The sequence below is a fragment of the Zootoca vivipara genome, chromosome 1, assembly GCF_965207765.1.
Source record: "Zootoca vivipara chromosome 1, rZooViv2.hap1.1, whole genome shotgun sequence".
Taxonomy (NCBI): domain Eukaryota; kingdom Metazoa; phylum Chordata; class Lepidosauria; order Squamata; family Lacertidae; genus Zootoca; species Zootoca vivipara.
In genome coordinates, this window is record NC_142582.1 from 11,806,710 (window position 1) to 11,832,175 (window position 25,466).

At 41.4% G+C, this 25,466-nt stretch overlaps 1 protein-coding gene across 7 annotated transcripts in view; it reads right to left on the bottom strand.

Moving 5' to 3' along the window:
- Nucleotides 1-568: 568 nt before the first annotated feature.
- PLCL1 (phospholipase C like 1 (inactive)) overlaps nucleotides 569-25,466 on the bottom strand; it is a 196,995-nt gene continuing 172,097 nt past the window's right edge. For 5 of the 7 annotated variants that reach the window (XM_088676796.1, XM_088676936.1, XM_088677019.1 and 2 more), the window contains exons 5-7: nucleotides 24,503-24,612; nucleotides 5,996-6,043; nucleotides 569-2,999 (exon numbers count right to left, since the gene is read on the bottom strand). In XM_088676796.1, coding sequence (XP_088532922.1) covers nucleotides 2,823-2,999; nucleotides 5,996-6,043; nucleotides 24,503-24,612 — 335 coding nt within the window. In that variant the 3' untranslated portion in view covers nucleotides 569-2,822. The remainder of the gene's footprint in view (nucleotides 3,000-5,995; nucleotides 6,044-24,502; nucleotides 24,613-25,466) is intronic. The other 2 variants (XM_035136765.3, XM_088651757.1) reach the window with 1 other exon arrangement.

Genomic DNA, 25,466 nt, shown 5'->3' on the forward strand with positions numbered 1-25,466 from the left:
TGGGATGCAAACCATGCCATCATATGGGGTCCTGCTTACATCCAACTCAGGCATGTGGACTCCTTAGCAAAGGAGGAGGGCTCTGCATTACCCTATATAGCTTTATCCCAGCCACGTTCTGAAACTGTCAATCGGAATATTCTGGTCCTGACCTAAATCCTAGCACGTCTGGAAGATGGAGAGACCTTTTGCCACCTTTAAAGATCTCCATGTGAGGACAGAAAAGCTCTGAAGACTTTGCTCCCAATAAAAATATGAGCTCTAATTTCATCATTTAGAAAGATCAAGTGATGCTTTAGTTGGATTTAACCATATCAACCAGCAGTTAACCGGCAGCATGTTTGCCAGGACTAAGCCTGGGCTGATCCATTCTCAGTAATTGTTCTCAGATTGTGGTGTAGTTTTATGAGTAGGTCTGTTAAGCCTTATAATATTCCATGTATCTCTGTTTAGTAAGTGATTGATCTAAAGTGAAATGAATATATTTTTCCTACTGTTCACATGCTATTGAAGGCGAAATTCTGAACATGTATTTCATCAGTGTGCAGTAATTGACTTAAAACATGGGTCATTTTTTTCCATAGCTTTACTCTCTCAGAAATGTGCAACATGAACATAATAGTGTTAAGGAATCAGAAAAATAAAACAAAATAACTTAATGCATACAAGATTTTCAGACTGTCAAAATTTCAACAATTGGCCTTTTTGTTGAGTAAAATCAGCACATTTGTTAATCAAATTAATTTAAAAAGCTTTTCAAAATAAAAGCAATGCTTAAATAAATATAGACTCTTATATCAATAGAACACTACTTTCTAATAGAGGTAATGCAGATACATACCGAAGCACTGAAAAGATTGAAATATAGGAACACCATTAAGAATGTTTGAGCCAGACACTATGAAGGATGGTAAAATGAAGACTTTTTGTTTTTGGTTTGCCTATGTCCTCCAGCTTCACCATGAGACAGAACCCTAGCAGACAACAGTTTCGGCATGATGTTGAGAATCACTGGCAATCATTAAATTTCCCAAGCTATTTATTTCTGCTCCTATGCCTTCTGTCAAATTCCTTCACATCACGTTCACCGAATCACACTGGCGTAGTGGAAATGTGACTTGAGTAGACTGGGGAGGAGCCATGTTTGCGTTGGCATAGTCATGTGACTCATGCATCACTGTTGACGCACTGTCAGATTTGTCACAGCCCAGCAAATTAGTGTATTTATTTATATAATGACATCAATGCGCATAACACTCCACATAGTAACATGGCAAGTTTGATCATGTGATTTTTCAATAGCTGGTCAGGTTAAAGTTTCATTCAACCACTCAGCTCTCATCAGATCATCCCTCTCTTCCACCAGCTCTATTTTCATTGGACATAGCAAAATAAGGCTATTATGTGTTTGCCTTAGGCCCGCTTCTCACGTTAAATGTGTGAGTTTATTCTCACAACTCTCCATGAAAAGACACTGAGAGAATAACCCCACACGCAACTAGCGCTAGGGAGAAAAGGCTTGAGAACAGCAGAGCAACTGCAGATCAGCAAGTCCTTCTGAGTAGCATCATTCCGTGATGTTACCTCTACTTGTATTCCTAGCCAGAGGTGTAACTTCCATTTGAATTCAGGCCTATGTTTGACATGTATCGTGAGAAATGGCCCTTGCTCTGATTCTATGTGGGAGTGTTCACAGGAATAAAGTAAGCAGAATTAAGTTCTTTGAGCTTTATCTCAAGCTCACAGTTTGTATAAACTTCCTTCAGGTAATGACGCTGGGAAACAATTCCAGAGCTACTAAGAAGCACCTTCATATTCTATTATGTCTAAGGAATATTTGATATCTCACATTTCATAACCAAAGCTTGGAAATTACTCCATCCCCTAATTTTGCAGAGCTGAAATATAACCCTGACTTCATTGCATGAAACAAAATGGCCAATTTATTCTATTAATATGAGTGCATTTCAAATCATGATTAGCCAAAATAAATAAATAAAAAGTTAGTGGAATGTTCATCAGAAGTCCCATTGAGATCTATCAAAAAAAAATCTGATTGTTTAATATTTCATCAACTAAATTTAATAGGTAAATTAATTATTTATCATTCCCACTATGCTGAGGAATCCATTATTCATCCATGCCAATAAAAGATTAGGTTCATGTGTGTGCTTTCTTCTGCTGGTAAAATCTGTATTACATAGTTGGAACAGCACAGTTTATTAGAAGCTGCCACTAAAACAACAGTAGGGTACAAAGAAGCATTAAAACTAATGTGTTAGCATTCTCTCTATCCACCAAGATCTTCAGAATGATAAAACCAGTGCTTTTTTTCTGGGGGTATGCAGGGGTACGCATACCTCTAAACATTTTGTGAATCTACTGGTAAGTAGATTCCTCATTAGGGAGCAGTATTTCAATACGAGTAGGAAAATGAGAGTACCCCTAAACATTTTTTTTAAAGAAAAAAAGCACTGGATAAAACTCTGATCAAAGATGCCAAAATAAATAAGGAAAAGGGCTAACAATGTAACTTCATGACAGAGCATTTACTAGATCTCCCCACACAAACACACACACACACACACACACACACACACACACACAGAGCTTGGATTTATTAGAAATATCACTACTTCAAGAGTTTAAACTTGGATAAATGAACTCAAATAAAACACTGGCATTGTGAGTATTTTAATACTTCTGATATCCGGTAGAGGGCAATCAAGTGCGGTCTTTTCTCTTTCTTCTTTTTAAATGTGTTAAAAAAATAATTTCGGACTATTGAAATATATGCCATGCCAGACAGCGATGGTCTTCTTTCACAGCCTCCCATTCTCATCGCCAGTCTCCTTTTCTTCTATTGCCTCCAGGCACCGTTTGGACTTGGCATCCACAATCCCGGTTCTGCTCAGTCCACATGACAAACAAGCCAGTTGGACCTGCTTCATGTTCTCTATGGCTTCGTTCTTGGCGTTCTTCAGTAGATCACCTTGTCCCTACAAATACACAACAAACACACAGAAAGAAGATGAGTTGTGAATAATGCACGTCCTTAAAAAGATAAAGAAGGGCTGTCTTTCCTTTCTCTCTTTCTCTCTCTCTCTCTCACACAAACACATACGCTTTGTCACACCATAACATGCACAGACAACTAGTCTCACCGAAGAGTGAACTATAGTGGATGCAGCTGGTCTCTCAGGTTTAATACATTATGAGCTGTTAGCAATTCAAGTGAGTTATTAACGCCTCTTTAACCCATCTCCAGACACTAGAGAAAATGGCCAAAATCCAACTAGCAAATAGGTGCCTTAAATCCTATTGGAAATAACAGTTCTTAATGATGTACACCCACGCTTTGGACTGATGAAGTTGACTCCTGTGTGGAAAATGTTGCTGAGAGCAAATGCTTAAGGGGGGGAAGCAGCATTGAAGAACCTAAGAATCAAACCACAGTAGACATTTGTTAATCAGCTTAAACACTGAGCCAGCAACAGAACGAACATTTACATCCTCCATTCTTGTAAATATTTTAGTTGTACAGTGGTACCTCTGGTTAAGAACTTAATTCGTTCCGGAGGTCTGTTCTTAACCTGAAACTGTTCTTAACCTGAAGCACCACTTTAGCTAATGGGGTCTGCTGCTGCTGCACCGCCGGAGCACGATTTCTGTTCTCATCCTGAAGCAAAGTTCTTAACCCGAGGTTCTATTTCTGGGTTAGCGGAGTTTGTAATCTGAAGCGTTTGTAACCTGAAGCGTTTGTAACCCGAGGTACCATCGTAATAGTATCCATGGTATAATTATTCAATAGTTTTATAGAACTATTTATAATCAGATTTTTTTAAGAAAACATTTCAACTAAAGGGCTTACTGGAGTGGCGGAACATACTACAGAAAAGCTGTAATGAACATATTTTCCCTGTTCCATTCCGTTTTTAGTCTGTAGGCTCACTCTGTCCTGCATTCCCAATTCCCCTTGCCTTCTAGTTCAACTTGCAAAGTTTCCAAAATTAATTTTGGAATTGGCACATACAGTTTACTGTAGTACAGGTTACTGGCGCGCACCAAGGAATAAACACATTAATAAACTATATCACAGTGCAAAACTATTTTAAAAAAAGCATTTCCATGCAATGATGCAATCACACCAGAAAGGTCCACCATCACCACCCCAAACCTCCACACAGAGAAAGTACATGTAAGCACTTTGGTGGCTATGTAAAGGGCCTCAGGGAGGAGACTTTCATGTGTCAGTAACCATATGGGGTCCCTTCACACAACTGCTTAATGTATCTCCAGTGGGGGTAACTCTGCTACGTTCAGCACATGAAGGAGATGGTCTTGTGAACCAGAAAGACTTAATTTCTCTGCTGTGGTTATTTAATCAATGAATATGTGTACTGGTGCATGTCAGCAATCTTATAAGGCAGGAAAATGCAAACCAAACTACTGCATGGCAAACTGTGCATGTACAGCCATCTGAACTTAAGTCTGGAAATCAAAACCAGATCCCAGCACTTTGACAGAGTTCCACCAGCTTTTAGATTCGATTTTTGGCATTTGCTGGACCAGGGGTTCCCAACAAAATTTTCTCGAGGACCCCTCATCGAGCCGCTATTGTGACAAGGACCCCCATTAATTCCTAATCCTAAAATTAAAAAGTGAGAGCCAAATTAAGAGTCTTTTTATATTTTATATTTATACGTTTTTTACAGTTACGATTTAGGTTCAATGGACACTGACAAGATCGGTTCAAGAGTCACTGACTTACTTGCTTGAACATCAAATGCATTATCTTCCTCTTCATCCGTAGGCCTTTGTCGTTTTAACGAACCACTTTTTAACCAACGGTCCATTTTTAACTATGCGAACTGTAGCTTCCGCGAAAAACAACGCTTTGTTTACAAACACTACTGTTTTGCAAAGAGGCAGCGCATGCCAGGGAGGAGGGAGGGGAATGGAGAAGACAGGGTACCTGCGCAGTAGCGCACAAATTAAGCCAACGCGCGCAAAGCATCTTGAGGAGGTGAGCGTTAGTAGAATGTGCGCACTGCCTCTTTGCAAAACAGTAGTGTTGGTTGGACAGTGTTCTCGAAGCTACGAACATGAGTTTGGCCAAACTGCGGGAGGCAGTGGAAGACAGGAGTGCCTGGCGTGCTATGGTCCATGGGGTCACGAAGAGTCGGACACGACTAAACGACTAAACAACAGTGTCTGTAAAGCGCCACCTAACAGCATACAGCAGAACTACTGCCTCTATCTAATTCTAGTTTTGCGCTAGACTCTGCTCATGCAGGAAGCGGCCAAAACAAAAAATCTGCTATCATACAAAATATATTTAATATATTTTTTATTCTAATAGCATCTTGCGGACCCCTCTGACATAGCTCGCGGACCCCTGGGGGTCTCCGGACCACCTGTTGGGAACCACTGTGCTGGACAGATCATGAGAGTAATGACGCTGCTTTGGAGACCAGGTCAGCAGGAACCACAAAATTGCATGAGAAATTCACATGGGAAGGAATTTGTAAGCATCCCTACAGAAACGCTCCTCTTTGGGGACATTTTAGAAGAGCACTGCAGCCACCGAAGATCAAAGGCATGCAGGTCTTTAAAAACACTAGCCATAAAAATAGAATGGAGAAATCTGTCAAGCACAACTCCCACAGACGTAGCTGTAAGCTTTGAGTTCTAGCTGAAGGGCAGAAGAGAACAAATCAAATAAATGAAGCTTAGGGCTTACACCTTTCCAGGAAACACAGGATTGATTCCAAAAACAGAAGCTCCATGCCCACACCTGCCTAGCCAGTGATGTGCAGCAGGCAAGGAAGCAGCACAATGCAATGAAGCCAGTATTCGCATAGCCTAGAAATCTCAGTCCGTCACCACATTCTCGTCAAAGGATAGAACAGGAATACAAGAGAGGAAATATCCTGTTGATACTGTGCATCTGTGCACTGTAACCACCATATTTCTTACAATCATTACAATTCACCTTTTTCTCCCCACAGAGAATGATCCCAGCGTTGTGTAGAATACGAACCTGCAAATGACCAAAGGGGACAATCTCAAGAAGCATGAGAAATACATTCAGTTCAAACCTGCCATCACTCAGCTCATGCACAATCCCCCCCTTTCAGCAAAGTTTGGTGCTTGGTGAGGACCTGTTGTGACTCGATGATGCACTGACACATGCCATGTGATTCTGCATTCACCCCATTACTCCAGTCCTGGCAAACAAGTTTAGAGAGACAATGGTAGCTGGCAAGGTTCAGAACCAGTAAACAATGCTTGGGAACAATAGCAACTGGATATACCAGCGTGAGCTAAGATTGCATCACAAACTGATAACGTCCGGGGTCATTCAGTCATTCTGCTAAACAACTTAGTGATACAAAGGAGCCCCTGTTCAACAGGACGGCTCTAGTGTGATTTCTGTGCCCATCCAGCCCTTTATGCCAGGCTTCTTTTAAATATCATCACAGCTTTAATTGGTCAACTGCTTCACGACTCCTACAAAGAGAGCATTGGCATGTAGGGATGAGCACAAAACCTATAGGTAGCTTATAACACAGTGTAACTGCACACCGTGTTTCTGTTCCATCCATGCACACTGAATAGGTGCACATGAAGTGAAAATACTCATGTAAGAGACAATCAGACATTATGATCTGCAGATCTGCTTCAGTTATGGAGAAAGAGCAGATATGTGAATGTGTGTGGATAGATAGATAGATAGATAGATAGATAGATAGATAGATCGATAGATAGATAGATAGATAGTTAGTTAGATAGATGTAAAATAGTCTCTAGGATGGATAGAATCCAAATCTTTCATTGAGACCCAGGAGCAGGGATGAAAGTTGTAAGGGCCACTATTCTTGCATTCGTTATTGTTGTGTTGAATGATCATCCCAGAAAATCACCCTACGATTTCCTGTTTTGAAGCTGCCAGCAACAGATTGTATCACTGGATTACCTGGGGATCAAGCAATAAACTAACTGGCAATCATAAATGTTTGTGAATCATTCATATACTCCCATGTTGATCAAAGCTAAATACCATGGGTAGACAGATGGATTGGCATTACATCATTGATGAAATGCAGTGATTTCTTGTCAACTGATGGCTCTAACAAGACTGTTCTCAGAGTTCAGTCACGACATAGGAATGTAAAGCAATTCAGTTTGAGCACTAAAAAAAAATATCACCACAAATCTAAAGTATATTTATAATCCCTCACATTGCCGCTACATAGATTTTCTTCTATTTAAGTCACTTGTTCTTAGAGTGGCATGTATAGAATTTCTGAATGAAATTTGGCAAGCGTTTTCCTGCTTAAGTTAACATTGCTTTATAGTCTGTTTTCTACAGATTTTGCCTAGGGATGTGAGAAAAATTTGATTCAGCTCACATTCATGAATCTACCTAATTTGCAGTTCATAAAACAGTTTGTGAAGTGAAGGACAACCATTCTTTAAAAGTTGCACTTCTCCAAATTTTGCAATGCAGTTCTCCAGCCAAGTAGTGTGTACACTTTACCTTGGCATACACATTATTATTATTATTATTATTATTATTATTATTATTATTTATTATACCTACCGCTTCACCAATTAAAAAATATAACATCAAGAACATAAGAAGAGTCATGCTAGTTCAGACAGATGGCTGCATGAATCCTGCAAGCACTCTCCTCTCCTGCTATTTCCAGCCACTGGTATTCAGAGGCCCACTGACTCATTCAGTGGAGGCAGAACATAACCCTCAAGAATAGGAGCCACATCCTCCGTAAATAAACCATCCATGTTGGTGGGCATCTCTGACTCTTGTGAGAGCAAATGCCATAGTTCAGCTATGCACTGTGTGAAGAAGCACTTTTTTTTGTCTGTCCTGAATCCTCCAACATCCTGCTTTTAGTTTTATGCGTTTTAATTTTAGGAGAGAGAAAGAAAAACATTCCTCTATTCAAATTGCAATGACAATGTATATTGCAATTCGATATGTACATCCCCACTCCCCAATTTTCATTAAAGTTTTTTTGGCCTTTGAGGAAAACACACACACACACACACACACACACACCTGCTTCATGTGAGCAAGGTAAGAAACCAAATAATGGTTCTGAGTAACATCTCACAAGAAAATGAATGACAAACATAGGCCTCTTGTGGCAATACTGTTATACTTCTGCAAGGGATAATTTCTGCGGACATGCTCTTGTTGAGAAGCCATCTGTTTGCTTTGAGAAAATTGGTTTGTGAATATAATCTACTTAAAAGGGGGAGGTGCCAATGTCAACACCTTAGCAAAACTAAATGTACGATACTAGAAAGAATGTGGGGTTAGTTCCAAAAATCTGGTTAAGCCAAAGTAACCCCTGGAAATAAGTCACTGCAATAACCTGAGAGCACAGAACCATTTTCTTGGCACACACACACACATAAAGAACTCATTATTTTTGTCAGACAAAGAAAAATCACATTCCTCTAACCTAGCCTTCCGAGGCTCCTGCTTCTTTAGCTATTGATGTTATCATAGACTCTGGAAATAAGTATCAAACCATAAGAAAAGGTTAAAGACAGTGTCTGGTAGGATGATACAGTAGGACCTTTAATGCTGTAGTGTTCTTAATAGTCGATTGGGAGCTGCCCAGAGTGGCTGGGAAAAACCAGGCAGATGGGCGGGGTACAAATAAATTATTATTATTATTATTATTATTATTATTATTATTATTATTTTAATAAAATAGTAAAGGGCTTATATAAAAGGTGGGAACATTTGGCAAACATCATTCCCTTCAACAAAATACACTCCGCCTTTCATCAATTTTTCAAGAAGGCCATCACCCCAACAGAGGCAACATCCTCCAACACACATTTAGGTGGGCGATACCTGATCAGGTTGCTCAAAGTAACTGTACTTCACTAGCAGCTTCTCTATGGTTCCAGTCCAGAAGGCTCATCATACATCCATACATCATTTTATTTCAGAACCATTTTGGTTTGGAAACTAACCCTCCTAATCACAGCGACATCATTGCACAGCCAATCCTACTGGGTTACATGACAACAAAACCGAGGGCAAACATGATCACAGTAGTCAAATCTGATTGGGTGGGGGATTATGTCACTGTTACTAGGAAGAAGGAGGGCTATTTTTTCAAAGAAGAAGATGTTGAAGTCCCCGCCATCTATAAATATAAGCAACATGGTTTTGCTGAGGGCATCTGGTGAGCTATGGCCCTGCTAAGGGATGGAAAGCAGAAATGCAACATGTGCCTTCATCCTACTATGCGATCATGAGAGCACCAGTGTTCCACACAAATCACACACAGGTTGGTTTCACCTGCACCGGGGGACACGTCTGACGTGCAGCTGACTCACAGATCTGTGCTTCCGCAGGCACAGAGATGACAATCAGCCTCTTACATATACACATTTGTGGGGATATGTAAAGCTAGGGATAGAAGAGGAATCGCTGGTGATATTTCTCAGCCCGTCCCTTATGATTACTTCAGTTGAGATGCTGTTCAGGAGGTTGTGTTTGGCATTTATTTGCTCCCTGGTGAGCCACTGCTTTGCCTAGTGGTGACTCATGCTCTTCCAGACTTTACTTCAAAGAACTTGCCAAAGCAACCATCTGTAAGCACACCACAAAGGAGTACCAGATAGAGTTGCTTGTAATGTTTGTTTCAATGGACATTAAGGGCCCTGGATTATTCCCCAGCTCAGATTACCATCTAAATCAGAATTCTTGGTTTACCCCTTCCCACCCACTCAGCCTCCCTCCCCCACCAATTTCCCACCCACGCCTTTTAAAACACTTTTTCCTGACCACCAGCCTGGCAGCAATAAGACGGATGCTCGAGAGATAAGGAAGGCGGTGCTGAAGTAGCCCTGGGGAAATCACTTTCCCACAGACCCATGTAAGCTTTTGTCCTGGCACATTGGTGTAGAGGCCTCGTTTTCTTATGGCTGGAGTGCCACTGGCAGTTCTGTCACTGGATTGACCAGTAGGTAGTGTTAAAGTGTCAGAGAACAGGGTGCTTGGGTCAAGGGTTCTGCATTGGCTCAGAAATCAGTCTAGCTATTTCATTGGGGAAAAGTAACTTGGCTGATTTCAAAGCCAGAGCTTACGCAACCTGAGGGTGGTTCACCCATCACTAGTTACAGTAGCCAAGACAGTAAGTTATGTATTCAGAACTGGGAAGTAAGAAAATCTGTTGCTCCATTCCTTTTAAGGCCTGAGCAGTAAAATCTAGGATGCATGTCAGCTGGAAATCTGAAGGCATACTGTACTTTCATAATCTCTGTACAGAAGGTTCACAATAAATGAGTAACTAGAAAGATTTTACAAAGATAATATACATGAAGGGACTTAGCTAATGTATGGTAGGTGCAATGATACGTTAAATATTGTTTTTAAATATTGTATCTAAAGTAAGGATTAAACTCCACAAATCTGGAATGGAGTACCTAAAATTGTTGCCAAACTGGTGCCAAACATCTCTGCTTTCCTTTGGACCATATCAACAAGGTTTGAGAGGGGTGTATTGTCACCTGCACAGCCCAGGACCTCCATACAGGGAGGTCACTTTGGTGATGCTAATGCAGTTGTTTGACTTCACCTAATGCAGTTGTTTGACTTCACCTCTCAAGACAGATGCCAACAACAAACAACAACAACAACATTGTTTTTATATATCCCCCCCCCCAAATTCCCATACCTCAGCCATGTCAACTATTTCTAAATATTTTTACTATCTGTAGCAGATTTGTGTGCTTTTCAAAAGTGACAACAGGAGAAAAGAACAGAGACAGTGAAAGAGTAGATGTTTAGGAGGGTTGCTTACATTTCAAAAACAGGTGAAATGACTTGCCAGAGGCAGGGCTTATAGCACCTAACAGCTGGAATTAACAACCCCCACCCATTTTTCCATCCTTCCCACGTAAGATAGGACTCATTCATTAGTATCCCCTGTCAAAACAAAAGCAGGCTGTGAACAAGAGAGACAACGCATGGGATTTAACCTTTGGGCCATCAGTGAGGGGCAACAGAGAACCCATTCAAATCAAGAAAAATATTAGCAGCCAGAGGCTAGAAGTCATTTCATAGCATCTGACTCCTTTAACAGTTTCCAGCCCACTGATCTGAGCCACAGGGGTTCTATTTGCATGTTTAAGAAGCGAACTCTGGCACTCAATGGGTCAAGTGAATTCCTGCTTAACTATTCTCCACACTGGAATATGTATTTACACAATTTTGATAAGCGCTTAAAGGTAAAGGGACCCCTGACCATTAGGTCCAGTTGTGACTGACTCTGGGGTTGCGGCGCTCATCTTGCATTATTGGCCGAGGGAGCCGGCATATGGCCACCATGACTACGCCGCTTCTGGCGAACCAGAGCAGCACACGGAAACGCCATTTACCTTCTTGCTGTAGCGGTATCTATTTATCAACTTGCACTTTGGTGTGCTTTCAAACTGCTAGATTGGCAGGAGATGGGCCCGAGCAACAGGAGCTTACCCCATCGCGGGGATTCGAACCGCCAACCTTCTGATCGGCAAGCCCTAGGCTCAGCAGTTTAACCCACAGTGCCACCCGCGTAGACAATAACTATTATGAAGCTGTCACAAAGCTAAAGGTACAAAACAGCTAGCAAGATGAAACCAACCTGTAATATACATACATGTCGATTACCGTCAGATTTTATTTCCTTGACACTGAACATATTTGGAACTACATCACAAGTAAAAGGCTGTGTTACACAATTTCCTGAATCAATGGTTGCCACATGTAATTGTATCTATACAGTCCTTAACATTGTTAAACATAGCAAAGACTTCCAGTGCCTAAACTTAAGCTTTCACTGAGAGCTGTATATTAAATAGCCCCTTCACTTTATTCAAAGTGCAAAATCAGACATCCTACAACAAAAGAATCTTAAACAAGTTAATTATGAGGCTTTATGCTTTCCTCAGTTCTGAAAGGCCTGGACAGTGGATTATGATTAAACAGGCCTATTAAAGCAGAGAAGATTAGTTTGGCTAATAGTCTGCAGAGAATTCGCTGTACTGCTAACTGGCTGTTCCAAGGCAAAAATCTGAGCAACTGAAGAGGGAGAGAGAGAGAGAGAGAGCAGCTGTCTTGCCTGCTGCAACACCTTCAGTTAATTAAGACATGGTGTATCTCAGCTTTTTTCCCAGATGTTGGAAGAAGGCAGTTTAAAATCATCGATACTAAACATGGGACAGAGCAATGGGAGCTCACCCTGTCACAGGGATTTGAACCACCAACCTTCTGATCGGCAAGCCCAAGAGGCTCAGTGGTTTAGACCACAGCGCCACCTGCGTCCTTATGGGAAGATAACCACCTGTAAACTGAATATCTCAAAGTCACAGAGCAGCCAATGAAAGAGTTTATTTCCCAACGGGATGTATGTATCACCAAGGCAAGATTTTGATCACAATTTTGGTTCTGAAACAAACAAACAACGCCAAATGACTAGATGTCTGATAGATGGTGAGGGTAAAATCAGAAAAATAAGCCTACAAGGTAAGTCCTCAGTCTGTATATTATTATTATTATTATTTTAAAAAGATAACTGAAATGGAAAGTTTTGATATTAACATGTAGAAATCATCAAGCTAGACTAAAGGTCTTCAGAGCAGCCATCATCAACAATATGCTACCAATTTATTCTCACTTCAGAGTAATGTAAGATGGCTTGGCTGACCACCAAAGATTTTGGACCTCAGTAATAAAAGCGAATTAAAACATCATGCTATATTACGCCACTGTGCTTTTAACAAAATAATGTGCCAGAACCTATGGTGAGTTCTTAGAGATCAGTGGTACAGTGAAAGGTTCTTGTTTTGCTATGTCAAGCAAGATTTTTACAGCCAAAATGAGAACTGGCTTAAATGCAAAAGATTTTTTTTCTGTCACCTGGTTATGCAAGCTAAATTATTGTGTATTAGCCTGTCAAATGTAATTAAAAATGACAATCTGTACCTGAAAAATTGTGATATTGGAATATCTGTTTTTCAAGAAAAGTAGAAGTGAATTTGATGTCTACAACATGTCTAAATCCTCAGGATCTCCGCTGGACGTAATAACTGAATCCTGCTGTGTTTCTAATATAGCCTGCTTCTCCGAAAATAAGATGTAGCCATAAAATAAGCCGCAGCAGGATTTTTAAGCATTCAAGGAATATAAGCCATACCCTGAAAATAAGACATAGTGATAGGCGCAGCTGCAATGCTGGCCGCGGCAGGAGGAGGAGGAGGAGGGAAAAAATAAAGCATCCCCTGAAAATAAGCCATAGTGTGTGTTTGTTTTTTTGAGGAAAAATAAATATAAGGCGGTGTCTTATTTTTGGAGAAACACGGTAGTTCTTTCCTAGATCATTACAAGAAGACAGAAATGCTGATATCACCATATCAGCAAGGCAGAAAACTTGTTCAGCTCACAGATTATTTTAGCTGAATACTGACAGAGGTTTTAAATGTGAAATGTGACCATAACAAGAACATATATCATACAGGTACCTGTGGGGTCTACAAGATAATGATGAGGTACTTCTGTTTGGGATTCCAGGTGCTCCATTCTATTTCACCACACCTGCCCATTCTGGTTCTCTGTTCCTTTTGCCAATCCTGACGCTCCATTCAGTGGCTACCAAGCAGGTTCAGTCCTCACTGGGCTGTTTTGAAATCCCTTCCCACCACCCCACAGGTTTTTTTTTTCCCCTGAAGGTTTTTTTGTACTTCTCCAAACCTCAGAGGAACTCTGAGTCTGCTGATACCACCCCTCTTATCCATGGATGGTGCCATTTTGGCTACACAAAGACAGCACACAGAGTGTTGAGATCACTAACTATAGCATAGACAACATTCATCTAGAAGCTGTGATTGACCTCAACTCCTTGATGTTACCCAGATTCCCACAGGTGTAACATGCAAAGCATAGGGGGGGGGGGAGTTACAGGAAGGCAGCCGTGTTGGTCAGCCGTAGTCGAAACAAAATAAAAAATTCCTTCCAGTAGCACCTTAGAGACCAACTAAGTTTGTCATTGGTATGAGCTTTCGTGTGCGTGCACACTTCTTCTTATTTTATAGGGGGGAAAGATTGTGTGAAATGCAAATGAGTTTATTTGTTTTGTCTGCCTCTCTTTTCTCATCCTGGAACAAACCTCGTCCCTTCTTCAATCTAGTCCCACCAGATGTTTTGCCCTTCAAGTCCCGTCACCCCCAGACAGCTGGGTTAGTGGCCATGAATACTGGAAGTTGTGGTCCATAATAATCTGAAGGGCACCAGATTGAGAAAGGCTGCCTTTTGCGGTTCGAGGACACCCCCCCCCCCCCCGGCGATAAATGAAGACACAGTGACACATGGTAATAGGGTTAATGGGTAGAATAAGGCCACAACTTTATTGGTTAAAGCAAGTGAGAGGTATTGGCTTAGGCATTGGACTCGCTAGCAAGCGTGACTCCACCCCGCTCAGCGGGGGGGGGGGGGTCATATCAGGTTAACACCCCAAGGGAGGAGCCTGTTGATGCAAATACAACTGAAAGCTCCCCCTGGTGCCACCGGGGTCGTGCCATGGCCCTAGCCACCCGCAGGGCGTAGGACGGGGTCCACGACCGCCGGATCCCTTAAGGGGATACCCCTATAAGAGGAGGGTTGGATGATGGCCACAACCAGTCCTCGAACACACCAGACAACTCCATATTCCCATGCCTACCGCCAAATACCAAAGAAGTTGTGACGAATTGCTACGAGGTAGGTGAAAAAAACCAAGAGGCCGGTGCCAATTAGCCAATTGGATAAAAAACTCCTACCAGGACCCTTTGGGCAACCAAAGGCGACCAACCGAAGTCCATAGCAAGGTCAAAGTGAACATCCTAACTAAGGGAAGACCTAAAGGGCGGGTGGGTGGGAGATCCGATGAGGTGCAGGGGCGAAAAGGGGTGATATGGAGCCTGCCACGCTTTTTTAAAGACCTGGTAGCCCCGCCCCCCAGCTGGCCCTATTGGCCAGCCCTGAGCGCGGCAGGTAAAGGTGGAGCAGGGGGCCGGACCCGCCCCCTGCTCGCAGCGTAGAGCGGGTCCCGCCCGCAAATTCCCCCCTCTCTGAAGAGGAGGGATCATATAGAAAGAGACTTGAAAGGTGCCTGCTATTGTGCCTGTATACACAACTTTCAAGGTTTTATCCATCCAATAATGTGAATCCAGAAACAACTATCTCCGCTCTCACCAGAGAATTGCACGGTGAACCTAAAGATGAGAATATGACAGCCTAGCCTGCGATTCGGCTTCAGCCCCTCCTGGGATCAGTGTGTCTGATGCTTCTCTGTTATACACTCAGATGACTCTCTCACAGCACATCTGACGTAGGCGTTGTCACCTTTTTCCTATTGTTGTCCAAAAATAAATTGAAGCCTTCAGGGATTGCCTCTCTGTGAAGTGTGGGCAAGCAGCACTTCTTTAAAAAGCAAAACAAAAAAAAACCCTATTACCGTAGTTAGTAGAAGGAATGAACATGCTCTTCTTGACATTCTCTGGTTCACTTGACCTATTTAAAGCTAGCTGTAAGCTGTGAAGGATACAAATTCAAATGACTGGCGTTTTCTAGCATTGTTTTTACTGTAAAGCCTCCTTTTTATCGAGAGCACTGTAATCCTTTGATCAGTTTAGCGACTCTGACAGCTCTGGTACAAATCCTCTTCAACAACTTCTACCTTAAGAGCTCATAAAAGCTGCCAGTCTCACCGTAGCTGGAGAAGCAGCAGCAGTAAAACAGCTGCTCTTTGGTATTGAGACATATGAATTCAATACAATATTACAAGGCTTTTGTTTTATCTGTGTAAACCAATCCCCACCTGCCGCTCACATGCCACAGCTAAGCATCCCAAATGGCCAGGAAGCAGTAAGAAGCAAACGAAAATAAAGATTTTGTCCAGGATCAAGACTCAAAGGTGAAAAATTATCCCTGCAGAGTCAAGATATAGGTTGGTATGGGCAGCAGGAAAGTTGTTTGATACCTGTGGAATCCAGGAAAATCTTGTAAGGTCCTGGCCAATTTGGTAATACGCACTGGAGCATTACACTCTTTCCTCCAATGCTTTCTCCTTGTTGGATAAACAGTTAGGAAGCTTTCCTTCTCTACACTTCTAAAGTGACTGCTATGGCTTTGAAGTGACTCCTATGATATCTAACCCAATTACAGGGACATTTCCTTCTTGGCACAAAGCAATTCTCAGCTTGACATACAGTTCTTGGGAGGCCAAGTATGGGAGATCTCTTCTGGTTGTAACAGTAAACATCAGGGCACTCCTATGTTACGTTAAAAGATAGATTCAAGTGATTGTCAGGAGATGAAGTATTGTGGTTGCATTATCTATGGCTTCACAAAGAGATGCCTGAAAGCACCTTGTTTTAAGCCAGTACAAAAGAGGCTGGACTAGACCAGTGATTTGGGGTGGGGGTGGACAGTCTAGAGTACATCAAGCAGTCAGTCATAGCAGTTTTGCGAACGCAGCCCACTTTCATATCCAGGAAACTAAAGCCAAGTTTATACAAACAGCAGAGTTGAGGTGGCAAAACTTCTACAGGACTGTACCACTTCAGAAGGGAGAATCTTACTTATTTACAAGGTTTATATCCCACCTGTCTTATTACCAAATGCTTGGTGATACAAAAAGCTCCCTGCACATGGAGAGCTTGTAATTGGGAAGAAATGTTCCAGCCCAGCTGTCTTCCTGAGATGCTAGTTTTCTAAGTGCACATAATTTTGTTGTGCACATAATTTTGTTTTACATGGGCATTATTCAGTCATGTGACAGCTCGATTCCTATCTGTCAAATGTTCCTAATACAGTCCAGGAACATTTTACCACCTTACCTACCTACCTACAACCTACCTACTACATTCACGTGAAATGATTTCTAAGCTGTCAGATGATTTCCGGAGAAAGTATCCTTCCACAAGGAAGGAAGTCTCCCATCAATTTAACACAGTATAGTAGTATTGATTTTATTTAAACCCAGGATGTTATTTTATTGGGGCAGCATGATGACTCTTATTTTTAAGGCCTGCTCAGGAAGCCACGCCAGCATAAAAATACATTTGTTTATTCAGTACTGTTTATGCTAGCATGGGATCTCAGAACATCAATTGCTTTTTTTTATAGGATCTATTTAAAAGTACAGTAATTCATGTTAAGTTAATTTTCGTTTCTAACTGGAGAAAAGAAGGACCATTAGAGATGAGAAGATAAAACCAGTACTCCCAGAGAAGTATTTTTAGCTTTTAAGGCAAATAATCATGAAATTTAAAATTGCATTACGTGTTTTTGCAATAATGCATCTGTGTGATTAAACCCAGCTCTTCAGAGATAAAACCATTACTAATGGACAACAGGATATTTATAAGCGCCAAATGACCACAAATATATTATAAAGATAAAGCTGTACAAAAAGGGACAGATTCGGATAACATTACCTTGGCAACCCTTTTAAACAGGAAAAGCTGCCTTTGGAGGAGTAACCTGATACGGAAGATCATATGTTGCGGGTAGGGGCTTCAACAATTCCATGCCTGCTGTTTCCTTGTTCCAAAACACTCCACCTCTGGACTTTGAGATACAGTACAGTCGTACCTTGATTTTTGAACAGCTTATATCTCGAACATTTTGGCTCCCAAACACCACAAACCCGGAAGTGAGTGTTCCAGTTTGTGAACCTTTTTTGGAAGCCAAATGTCCTCTGCGGCTTCCGAGGCTTCCGATTGAGTGCAGGAAGCTCCCGCAGCCAATTGGAAGCCGCGCCTTGGATTGCGAACGTTTTCTGGAAGTTCCAGAACGGATATTGTTTGAGAACCAAGGTATGACTGTACTGGCAAATGCAGGATCAGGAGCCATCAGGTAGGCAATTTAGATTGGGAAATGGATTCTGTATACACACACCCCACTGGCACTCCTATCCTCTTTTGCTCCTCAAGAGGTGGCTTCTCATGTTTAGAAGGGGCTGAAATAACATTAGGCACATGGAAAAAAGAACGGTTTCTTCCTCTTCACTGCTCACGCACCTTGGAAGCGTTATCAAATATTGTTCATCAAGGTTAAATCTACTCCACATTCAGGAAGAAATCACAATATTTTTTTTTAAAAAGTCTTTTCTCGAATATATAAATGATGCAATTTGGGCAAATCTGTATGACTGCCCATTCTGCACCATTTACCTTTCCAGTCATGTTGATGGGTGAAGGAGCTTACTCACTAGTGCCCCTCATAATATTGGCCATCATATTCTGAGATTCCCTACATACTTTTAAATTATAATTTGGATTTTCTATGCCAACTGTATCCTTTAAAGTGATGTAAATGAACAACATTCCTTCCTGCCACCTTGCCTTGCTTCCTTTAATTAGTGCTCTGCAGGAGCAAAGCTTTGATGTTCATGCCCTAGTTTAAAATGTCATCATTTCAAATAGAAGGACAACCATGTGCAGGATACACTCCCAAGGTATACAGGTAGTATATTCAAGAGGACTGGAAGTATAAAAATGCCAGCCCCGTGCTCTTAGGGAAGCAGTCCTCTTCTACTGAGAAGGCTGCAGCTGCCTCATTTTCTACTAGGAGATTAAATAATCTGAAGCACCCCTCTGAGAACTTTCTATGTAAACAGTATTCCTTTTACACTCAACAGCTCTGTTCTGTGTACAAAGTCATAGCTACTGAAATTAATGGCTAACATAAATCCTTGTTACCACCGGAAAGTCAACAGTGCAACTGATTCTGAGACAGATGTTGCCTATATTCCAATCCTTAACCCATTTAACTTGGAAGTTATCTCCTATGGATCTCAAGAGCAATTTGCTTCCAAGAGTACACCCAATATAGTTTAAGTGTGTACGTCTAAAAGGGTTATGTGTGAAAGTGACAAATACATATATCATAGCAACAACAGAGGGGGGAAAGCACTAGGAAAAACCCACAGCTGCAAATAAAAAAGTCTAGTTAAAATTCTAAAAGCAGAAAACAAGCAACCTGTGAAAACACGGAGTTTAAAATAATAACAGTAATAATTTATTATTTGTACCCCGCCCATCTGACTGGGTTGCCCCAGCCACTATAGGCGGCTTCCAGAATATACAAAAACACAGTAAAACATTAAACCTTAAAAAGCTTCCCTATCCAGGGCTTCCTTCAGGTGATTCCTAATTTTTTTTATAAAATAATTATTATTATTATTTATTGCCTGGGCAAATAAAATGTAACTGCTACTGTTGTTGTTTAACTAGCATCAATTTTTATTTATTTTGTTTTACAGTGGTACCTCGGTTTATGAACACAATTGGTTCCGGAAGTCTGTTCATAAACTGAAGCGTTCATAAACTGAAGCGAGCTTTCCCATTGAAAGTAATGGAAAGTGAATTAATACGTTCCAGACGGTCCGCGGAGTAACTGTTCATAAACTGAAGCGAACTTTTCCATTGAAAGTAATGGAAAGTGGATTAATCCGTTCCAGACGGGTCCGCGAAGTACTTAAACTGAAGCGTTCATAAACTGAAACATGGGTGTAATTGGTTCCGGAAGTCTGTTCATAAACTGAAGCGTTCATAAACTGAAGCGAACTTTCCCATTAAAAGTAATGGAAAGTGAATTAATCTGTTCCAGATGGGTCCACGGCGTTCATAAACCGAAAATTCATAAACCGAGGTGTTCATAAACCGAGGTTCCACTGTATTTACTACATTTACATCCAATATTTCCTCCAAGGAGCTTGAGGTAAAACTTCATTTTGTCCTCAGAAGAATCCTCATGAGACAGGTTGGCAGATTTTGGTGACTGGCCCAAGGTCACCCAGTAAGTGGGGAATGAACTTGGGGTCACTTGTACACGACCTGTTTATCGAGCACTCTAATCTGATTTGATTGCGAAGAGATTAGATGACTTTGTATCCAGCAAATGTTATCTGGTACTTGCAAGTGCATTTGCCTGTCACGTTCGTTATCATAAAAAGTCAATTTTTTTGAAGCAGCCTTGTTGCACAAGAACTGCAAATAAACTTTAATTGTGCAACCTCAGTTTGTCATACACCAGGGGTGGCCAACTCCCAAGAGACTGCGATCTACTCACAGAGTTAAAAACTGGCAGTGATCACTGGTATAATGCATCTATTTCCAATTATCAGAACTCTCAGTGTCTAAGACCAAAGCTACCTACTTTCTAAAGCAGGGTTCTGCAAAACAAGTATTTATTACAAAGAAGAAAAGATTTCTGCCAAAAAAAAAAATCAGCTTACAACTTAATGATAAAATTTCTGCTTAAAGAAAATGCTTTGAAAAATTGAGTGGGGAGGAGATATTCCTGTTGTGAAATGCTTGGAAACAAAGCAGTGAATAAAAAAGAAACACTGGCCTGAAGATCTCACATTCTTTGAAACAACTGGAAGCAGATCCTACTTGCTTGACAACACTTACTACATCATCCCCCGGGGTGGCTGTTTTCCAACACAAAAGCTGGCAGCCAGGAGACATGGGGAAAGTGGGTTGATTAACTACCACCTGGGAGAGATTGGGATTACAATGATGCTACCCTGAAATTATGGTAGAGTTCACTGAGAAGTTTCCATTGCTAAATAACAATCAAGTCAAAGCCCATTAAGAACACTGTCTTGTACATGAATAGGATCGTGCAGGAACTTAGCTATTTTTAGCCTCGTATAAGAAATGCAAAACCTAGTGCTGTCAACAAGCAAAAAGCAACTCTCATGGGGGCGTTGATAAAGCACGTCAGCAGAAAACCAGGATACAATAGGGCTCTACAAAACTAATAACATTTGACTTGGTTTTACAAACCTTTAAAAGAGACAACTTAAAATCCACTACCAGAATCTAGCCTAGTCTAGTGTTGGGGACACTAGAGTCAAAAACCACTAGATCTAAATCATCCATGGAGCGGGTGTGTGTGTGTGTGTGTGTGTGTGTGTGAACATAATCATATTTAATATGGTCTGGTAGCTTCTGCATTATTATTGTAAAAATTTGTTTATTACAGTACAGAGAGCAGCAAAGCCTTCTGCTTGTATGAAATGAGCTCTTCATTAGGATCTCTCTGCTTATGAATAATTCAAATAACATTGTCAGTTGTGGCCTTTTTTTGCCTAAAAGGGGGGGGAAATTGCACTTCAGAGAGATGCTAACTTTAGTGTAAATGAAGACAGGGTGAATAGATAACTCACTGCGGTTCTGGAATATTTCTGAAATGAAGAAAACCAACACATCCTAGAGCAGTGTTTTTGCTCCACTGGCGTATCACTGCCAAAGGTGGATATTTGGGTGCCACAACCCTGCTCTGCCAGGAATGACAGAGCGTAGTAATAAAATAGTTTGTAAGTAATCTGCTTGTTTCAATACCACAGAGCTGGTTTCTATATAAGTCAATGCAGCCAAGTGTAAAGGTATGCACACTGGGCAAACAAACCCTGATTTCACATCTACACTCATGAGGTCTGAAGTGGCCGTGACTTGACCTTGTGGTTGCAGTGGATAGCTCAGTGAAGATGCCGACCTAATATATGGCAGCTGTGAAAAAGACAAATGCCACGCATGCTGGGGATCATTAGGAAACAGTTGAAAACAAAACTGCCAATGACATAATGCCATTATACAAATCTATGGTGCAGTCATACTTGGAATACTGTGGACAGTTTGAGTCGCCTTACCTCAATATTGTATTTCTCCCTTTCTCATAACCCTAGAACTCGGGGAATACCAATGAAGATGGATGTTGATAGATTCAGGACAGGCAAAATAAAGCATTTCTTCACACCGCATATTCTTTTTATCAGCAGAATTGTGCTCACAGGGTGTTAGAATGCAATCCTAATCATCTACAGCAGTGTTTCCCAACCTTGTGCCTCCAGCTGTTTTCGGACTACAATTCCCATCATTCCTGACCACTGGTCTTGCTAGCTAGGGATGATGGGAGTTGTAGTCCCAAAACATCTGGAGGCACAAGGCTGGGAAACACTGATCTACAGTACATGGACTTGTTGGGAGAGGGGAGAAACTTAAAAAAAAACAAACTATTGGATATATTCTATCTCTAAAATGGTTGTCCATAGAATAGCTTGTCCTGTACTCTCCATCTCTGCTTGCCTTTTGTTTAGAACTAGAAGCTGCTCATATAGTACTTTCCTAGTTCATAGAACTAGATAGTTCTTCTTGCCTTGCTTCAATTTTTCTAGTTCTATATTAAAGTTGAAAACGTTAATTGTCAAACCAGGGACTAGTTTGCAATTTTTCTATTTATCCTACAGTTTCAAAATTCAATCTTTCTATCTCGCAAACCTTTATCTTGCTCAGGGAGCACTACAGAAAAGATACAGCTGGCTGCCAATATGGGCGGAGGCATGGATTTTTAAGTGATTCATGAAATAATGAGTCAGGACTGAACAACAAGATACCTCCTGCAATGAGTGAAGAGGTTTGTTATCTGTGGAGTCAACCATTCCTGGTGCTCAGTAGAGATTACCTAGAATCTGACATCTCCCACATGGTGGAATGTGGCCAGATCATTCAATGTATTAATCTGATTAGCTGAACTGGATTTAAGTCTGAATAAAAAGATACCCCCACATTCATTTTCACTCTCAAAGAGGGATGGGAGGGAGAGAGTCTAGTTTGGTTCACATTTTAATGGAACCTTCCTTCGTCAAACATCACAAAACAATACAGAAACCGAAATGCAACTGCTTTTGGAATTGAAACTTCCCTGAATGTTACGATGCAGTTCTCTGGCCAAATATGTATATTTGGGGAAAGAGTGCTTAATAGCATGCAAATATGCATTTTATTAGGGGAAACGGCTTGCAAAAATGTATATATTTTGCAAAATTGCATACAAGTATATGTACATTAGGATAAATGTGGATTAAAATGCTGGATTTTCATGGGGACGGTTATTTTAGGGAGGGACATTAACTGCAAACTGATGAGGAAATTGGTGAAGACTGGGGAAAAACGAAAATCCAAGAGAAAGAAAAATTGGCAGATTCATCCATCCCTATGTTCAGATCCCCTTTGTTGGCATTTCCACAAGACAGCCTACACACTTCATGTTCCCAACTCACTTCCAAATCTGTCACTAGATTTCTGGAAATAAAATGCTACTTTGTTATTGTTGTTTTTAAAAATCTTAATCAAATTATTTTAATATGCTCTGGCATTTATACAACACCGCCTTATGTTGAATGAAACCAAGTTGGCTTATACACCAACTGACAACAGCTCTCACAAGCACAGATCTTTTCGGATCCTGCTCCCAGAGAACTTTTCTAACTGGGAGACACCTAGAATTAAATATGATGCTCTGAATCTAGATTAGGTTACTCAAGATTTAATCCAACTGAAACCAATGGAACAAGTTAATTGAGCTTAATTTAAGCCGTATTGGACTTTAACAGAGCTAAAGTACTGTACAACTAACTTACAGAACAATCCTAGTCATGTCAACTCAAAAGTAAGTCCCACTGGTTTTCAATTGGGCTTAAAGGTAAAGGTAAAGGGACCCCTGACCGTTAGGTCCAGTCGCAAACGACTCTGGGGTTGTGGCATCATCTCGCTTTACTGGCCAAGGGAGCCGGCGTATAACTTCCAGGTCATGTGGCCAGCATGACTAAGCCGCTTCTTGCGAACCAGAGCACCACACGGAAACACCTGCCAGAGCAGTACCCATTTATCTACTTGCACTTTGACATGCTTTCGAACTGCTACGTTGGCAGGAACTGGGACTAAGCAACGGGAGCTCACTCCGTCGTGGGGATTCAAACCGCCAACCTTCTGATCGGCAAGCCCTAAACTCTGTGGTTTAGACCACAGTACCACCCATGTCCCCATGGGCTTACTATCAGGTAAATGTGCATAGGGACAAAGCCTTAGGCTGGATCTTTTCTTCATGCAAAACATGCACTCTTTCGATGAGCAACAACAAGTCGCACTGTGCTAGTAGACAACCTTATGCCGAAAGGACCATGACATAGTGCTACTTTGGATATAACCTGTAGTCATTTTAAGAACATAAGACTAGCCTGCTGGATCAGTCCAATGGCCCATCTAGTCCAGCCTAAGGGAAGCTTGTAAGCAGGACATGAACACAACAGCAGTCTGCCTACCAGCAATCCCCAGCAACTGGAATAAATTCTGTCTCACAGAAAGGACAAATCTGCTTTTGGCTGTCTCCTGAAGCCAAAGAAAAACCAAAGAACCCCACAAACTATAAAATGCTTACAACCAATCTTATTAAATTTCATTTGACTAAGGATTGCTTTAATCTCCTAATGTAATGAAATGCTCCTCTTCTTTATGATTGCCATACATCAGCATTTTCCTGCCATTATGTTAATATTCAATATTCTTTTCCTGTTAGATGTAAGCAGAAGTTTCAGACCTGGGTTCTCTAGAGAAGGAAATGTGTCGCTTTTGTACTTACCTTTAACACAGTGATATCCCATGCAAAACTCTCAATGGCTTTGCTGAGCTTCCTTCCTTTCAAGCCTTCCTTTGTTCCCAGGTCATGGAGCTCTTCGTGCAGTTCCATTCCTAACAATATATGTGGCACATGAACAAAAGACAAGCCATTGAAGGAAATGCAGTTACATAATTAAACAACAACCCACATTTATGGGTTCACTGTGCCCCACGAGGCTTTATATACACAGTATATGTACACCATCCTCCTCATGCCATCCAGATGTTTGGGGCTACAACTCTCATCAGACCCAGTCAGCAAAGTTGGTCAAAGTTCAGGGAAGATGTAATCCAAGACATTTCCCCCAGGCTGCGTGTCGAAACAGGGATAGTTATGCAATCCTATGTATATTTACTCAGAAACAATTTCCACTGCATTCAATGGAGCTCTTACCAGGGGAAGTGTGCAGCCTTGCATGCTAGCGAAATATATAATTAATTATAGCAACAAAGCATCCATGAATCATACTATATCCACATGGTCAATGAAGGTATAAAGGTAAAGGACCCCTGGACGGTTAAGTCCAGTCAAAGGTGATTATAGGGTTGTGGCGCTCATCTCGCTTTCAGGCCGAGGGAGCCAGTGTTTGTCCACAGACAGCTTTCTGGGTCATGTGGCCAGCAGGACTAAACCGCTTCTGACACAACGGGACACCGTGACAGAAACCAGAGCGCACGGAAATGCCGTTTACCTTCCTGCCACAGGGGTACCTATTTATCTACTTGCACTGGTGTGCTTTCGAACTGCTAAGTTGGCAGGAGCTGGGAGACAGCAACGGGAGCTCACCCCATTGTGCGGATTCGAACCTCCAACCTTCTGATCGGCAAGCCAAGAGGCTCAGTGGTTTGGACCACAGCGCCACCCGCATCCCACATGGTCAATAAGGTAGCAATGGAATAGTGGCAAAAACAACAAACAAACATAA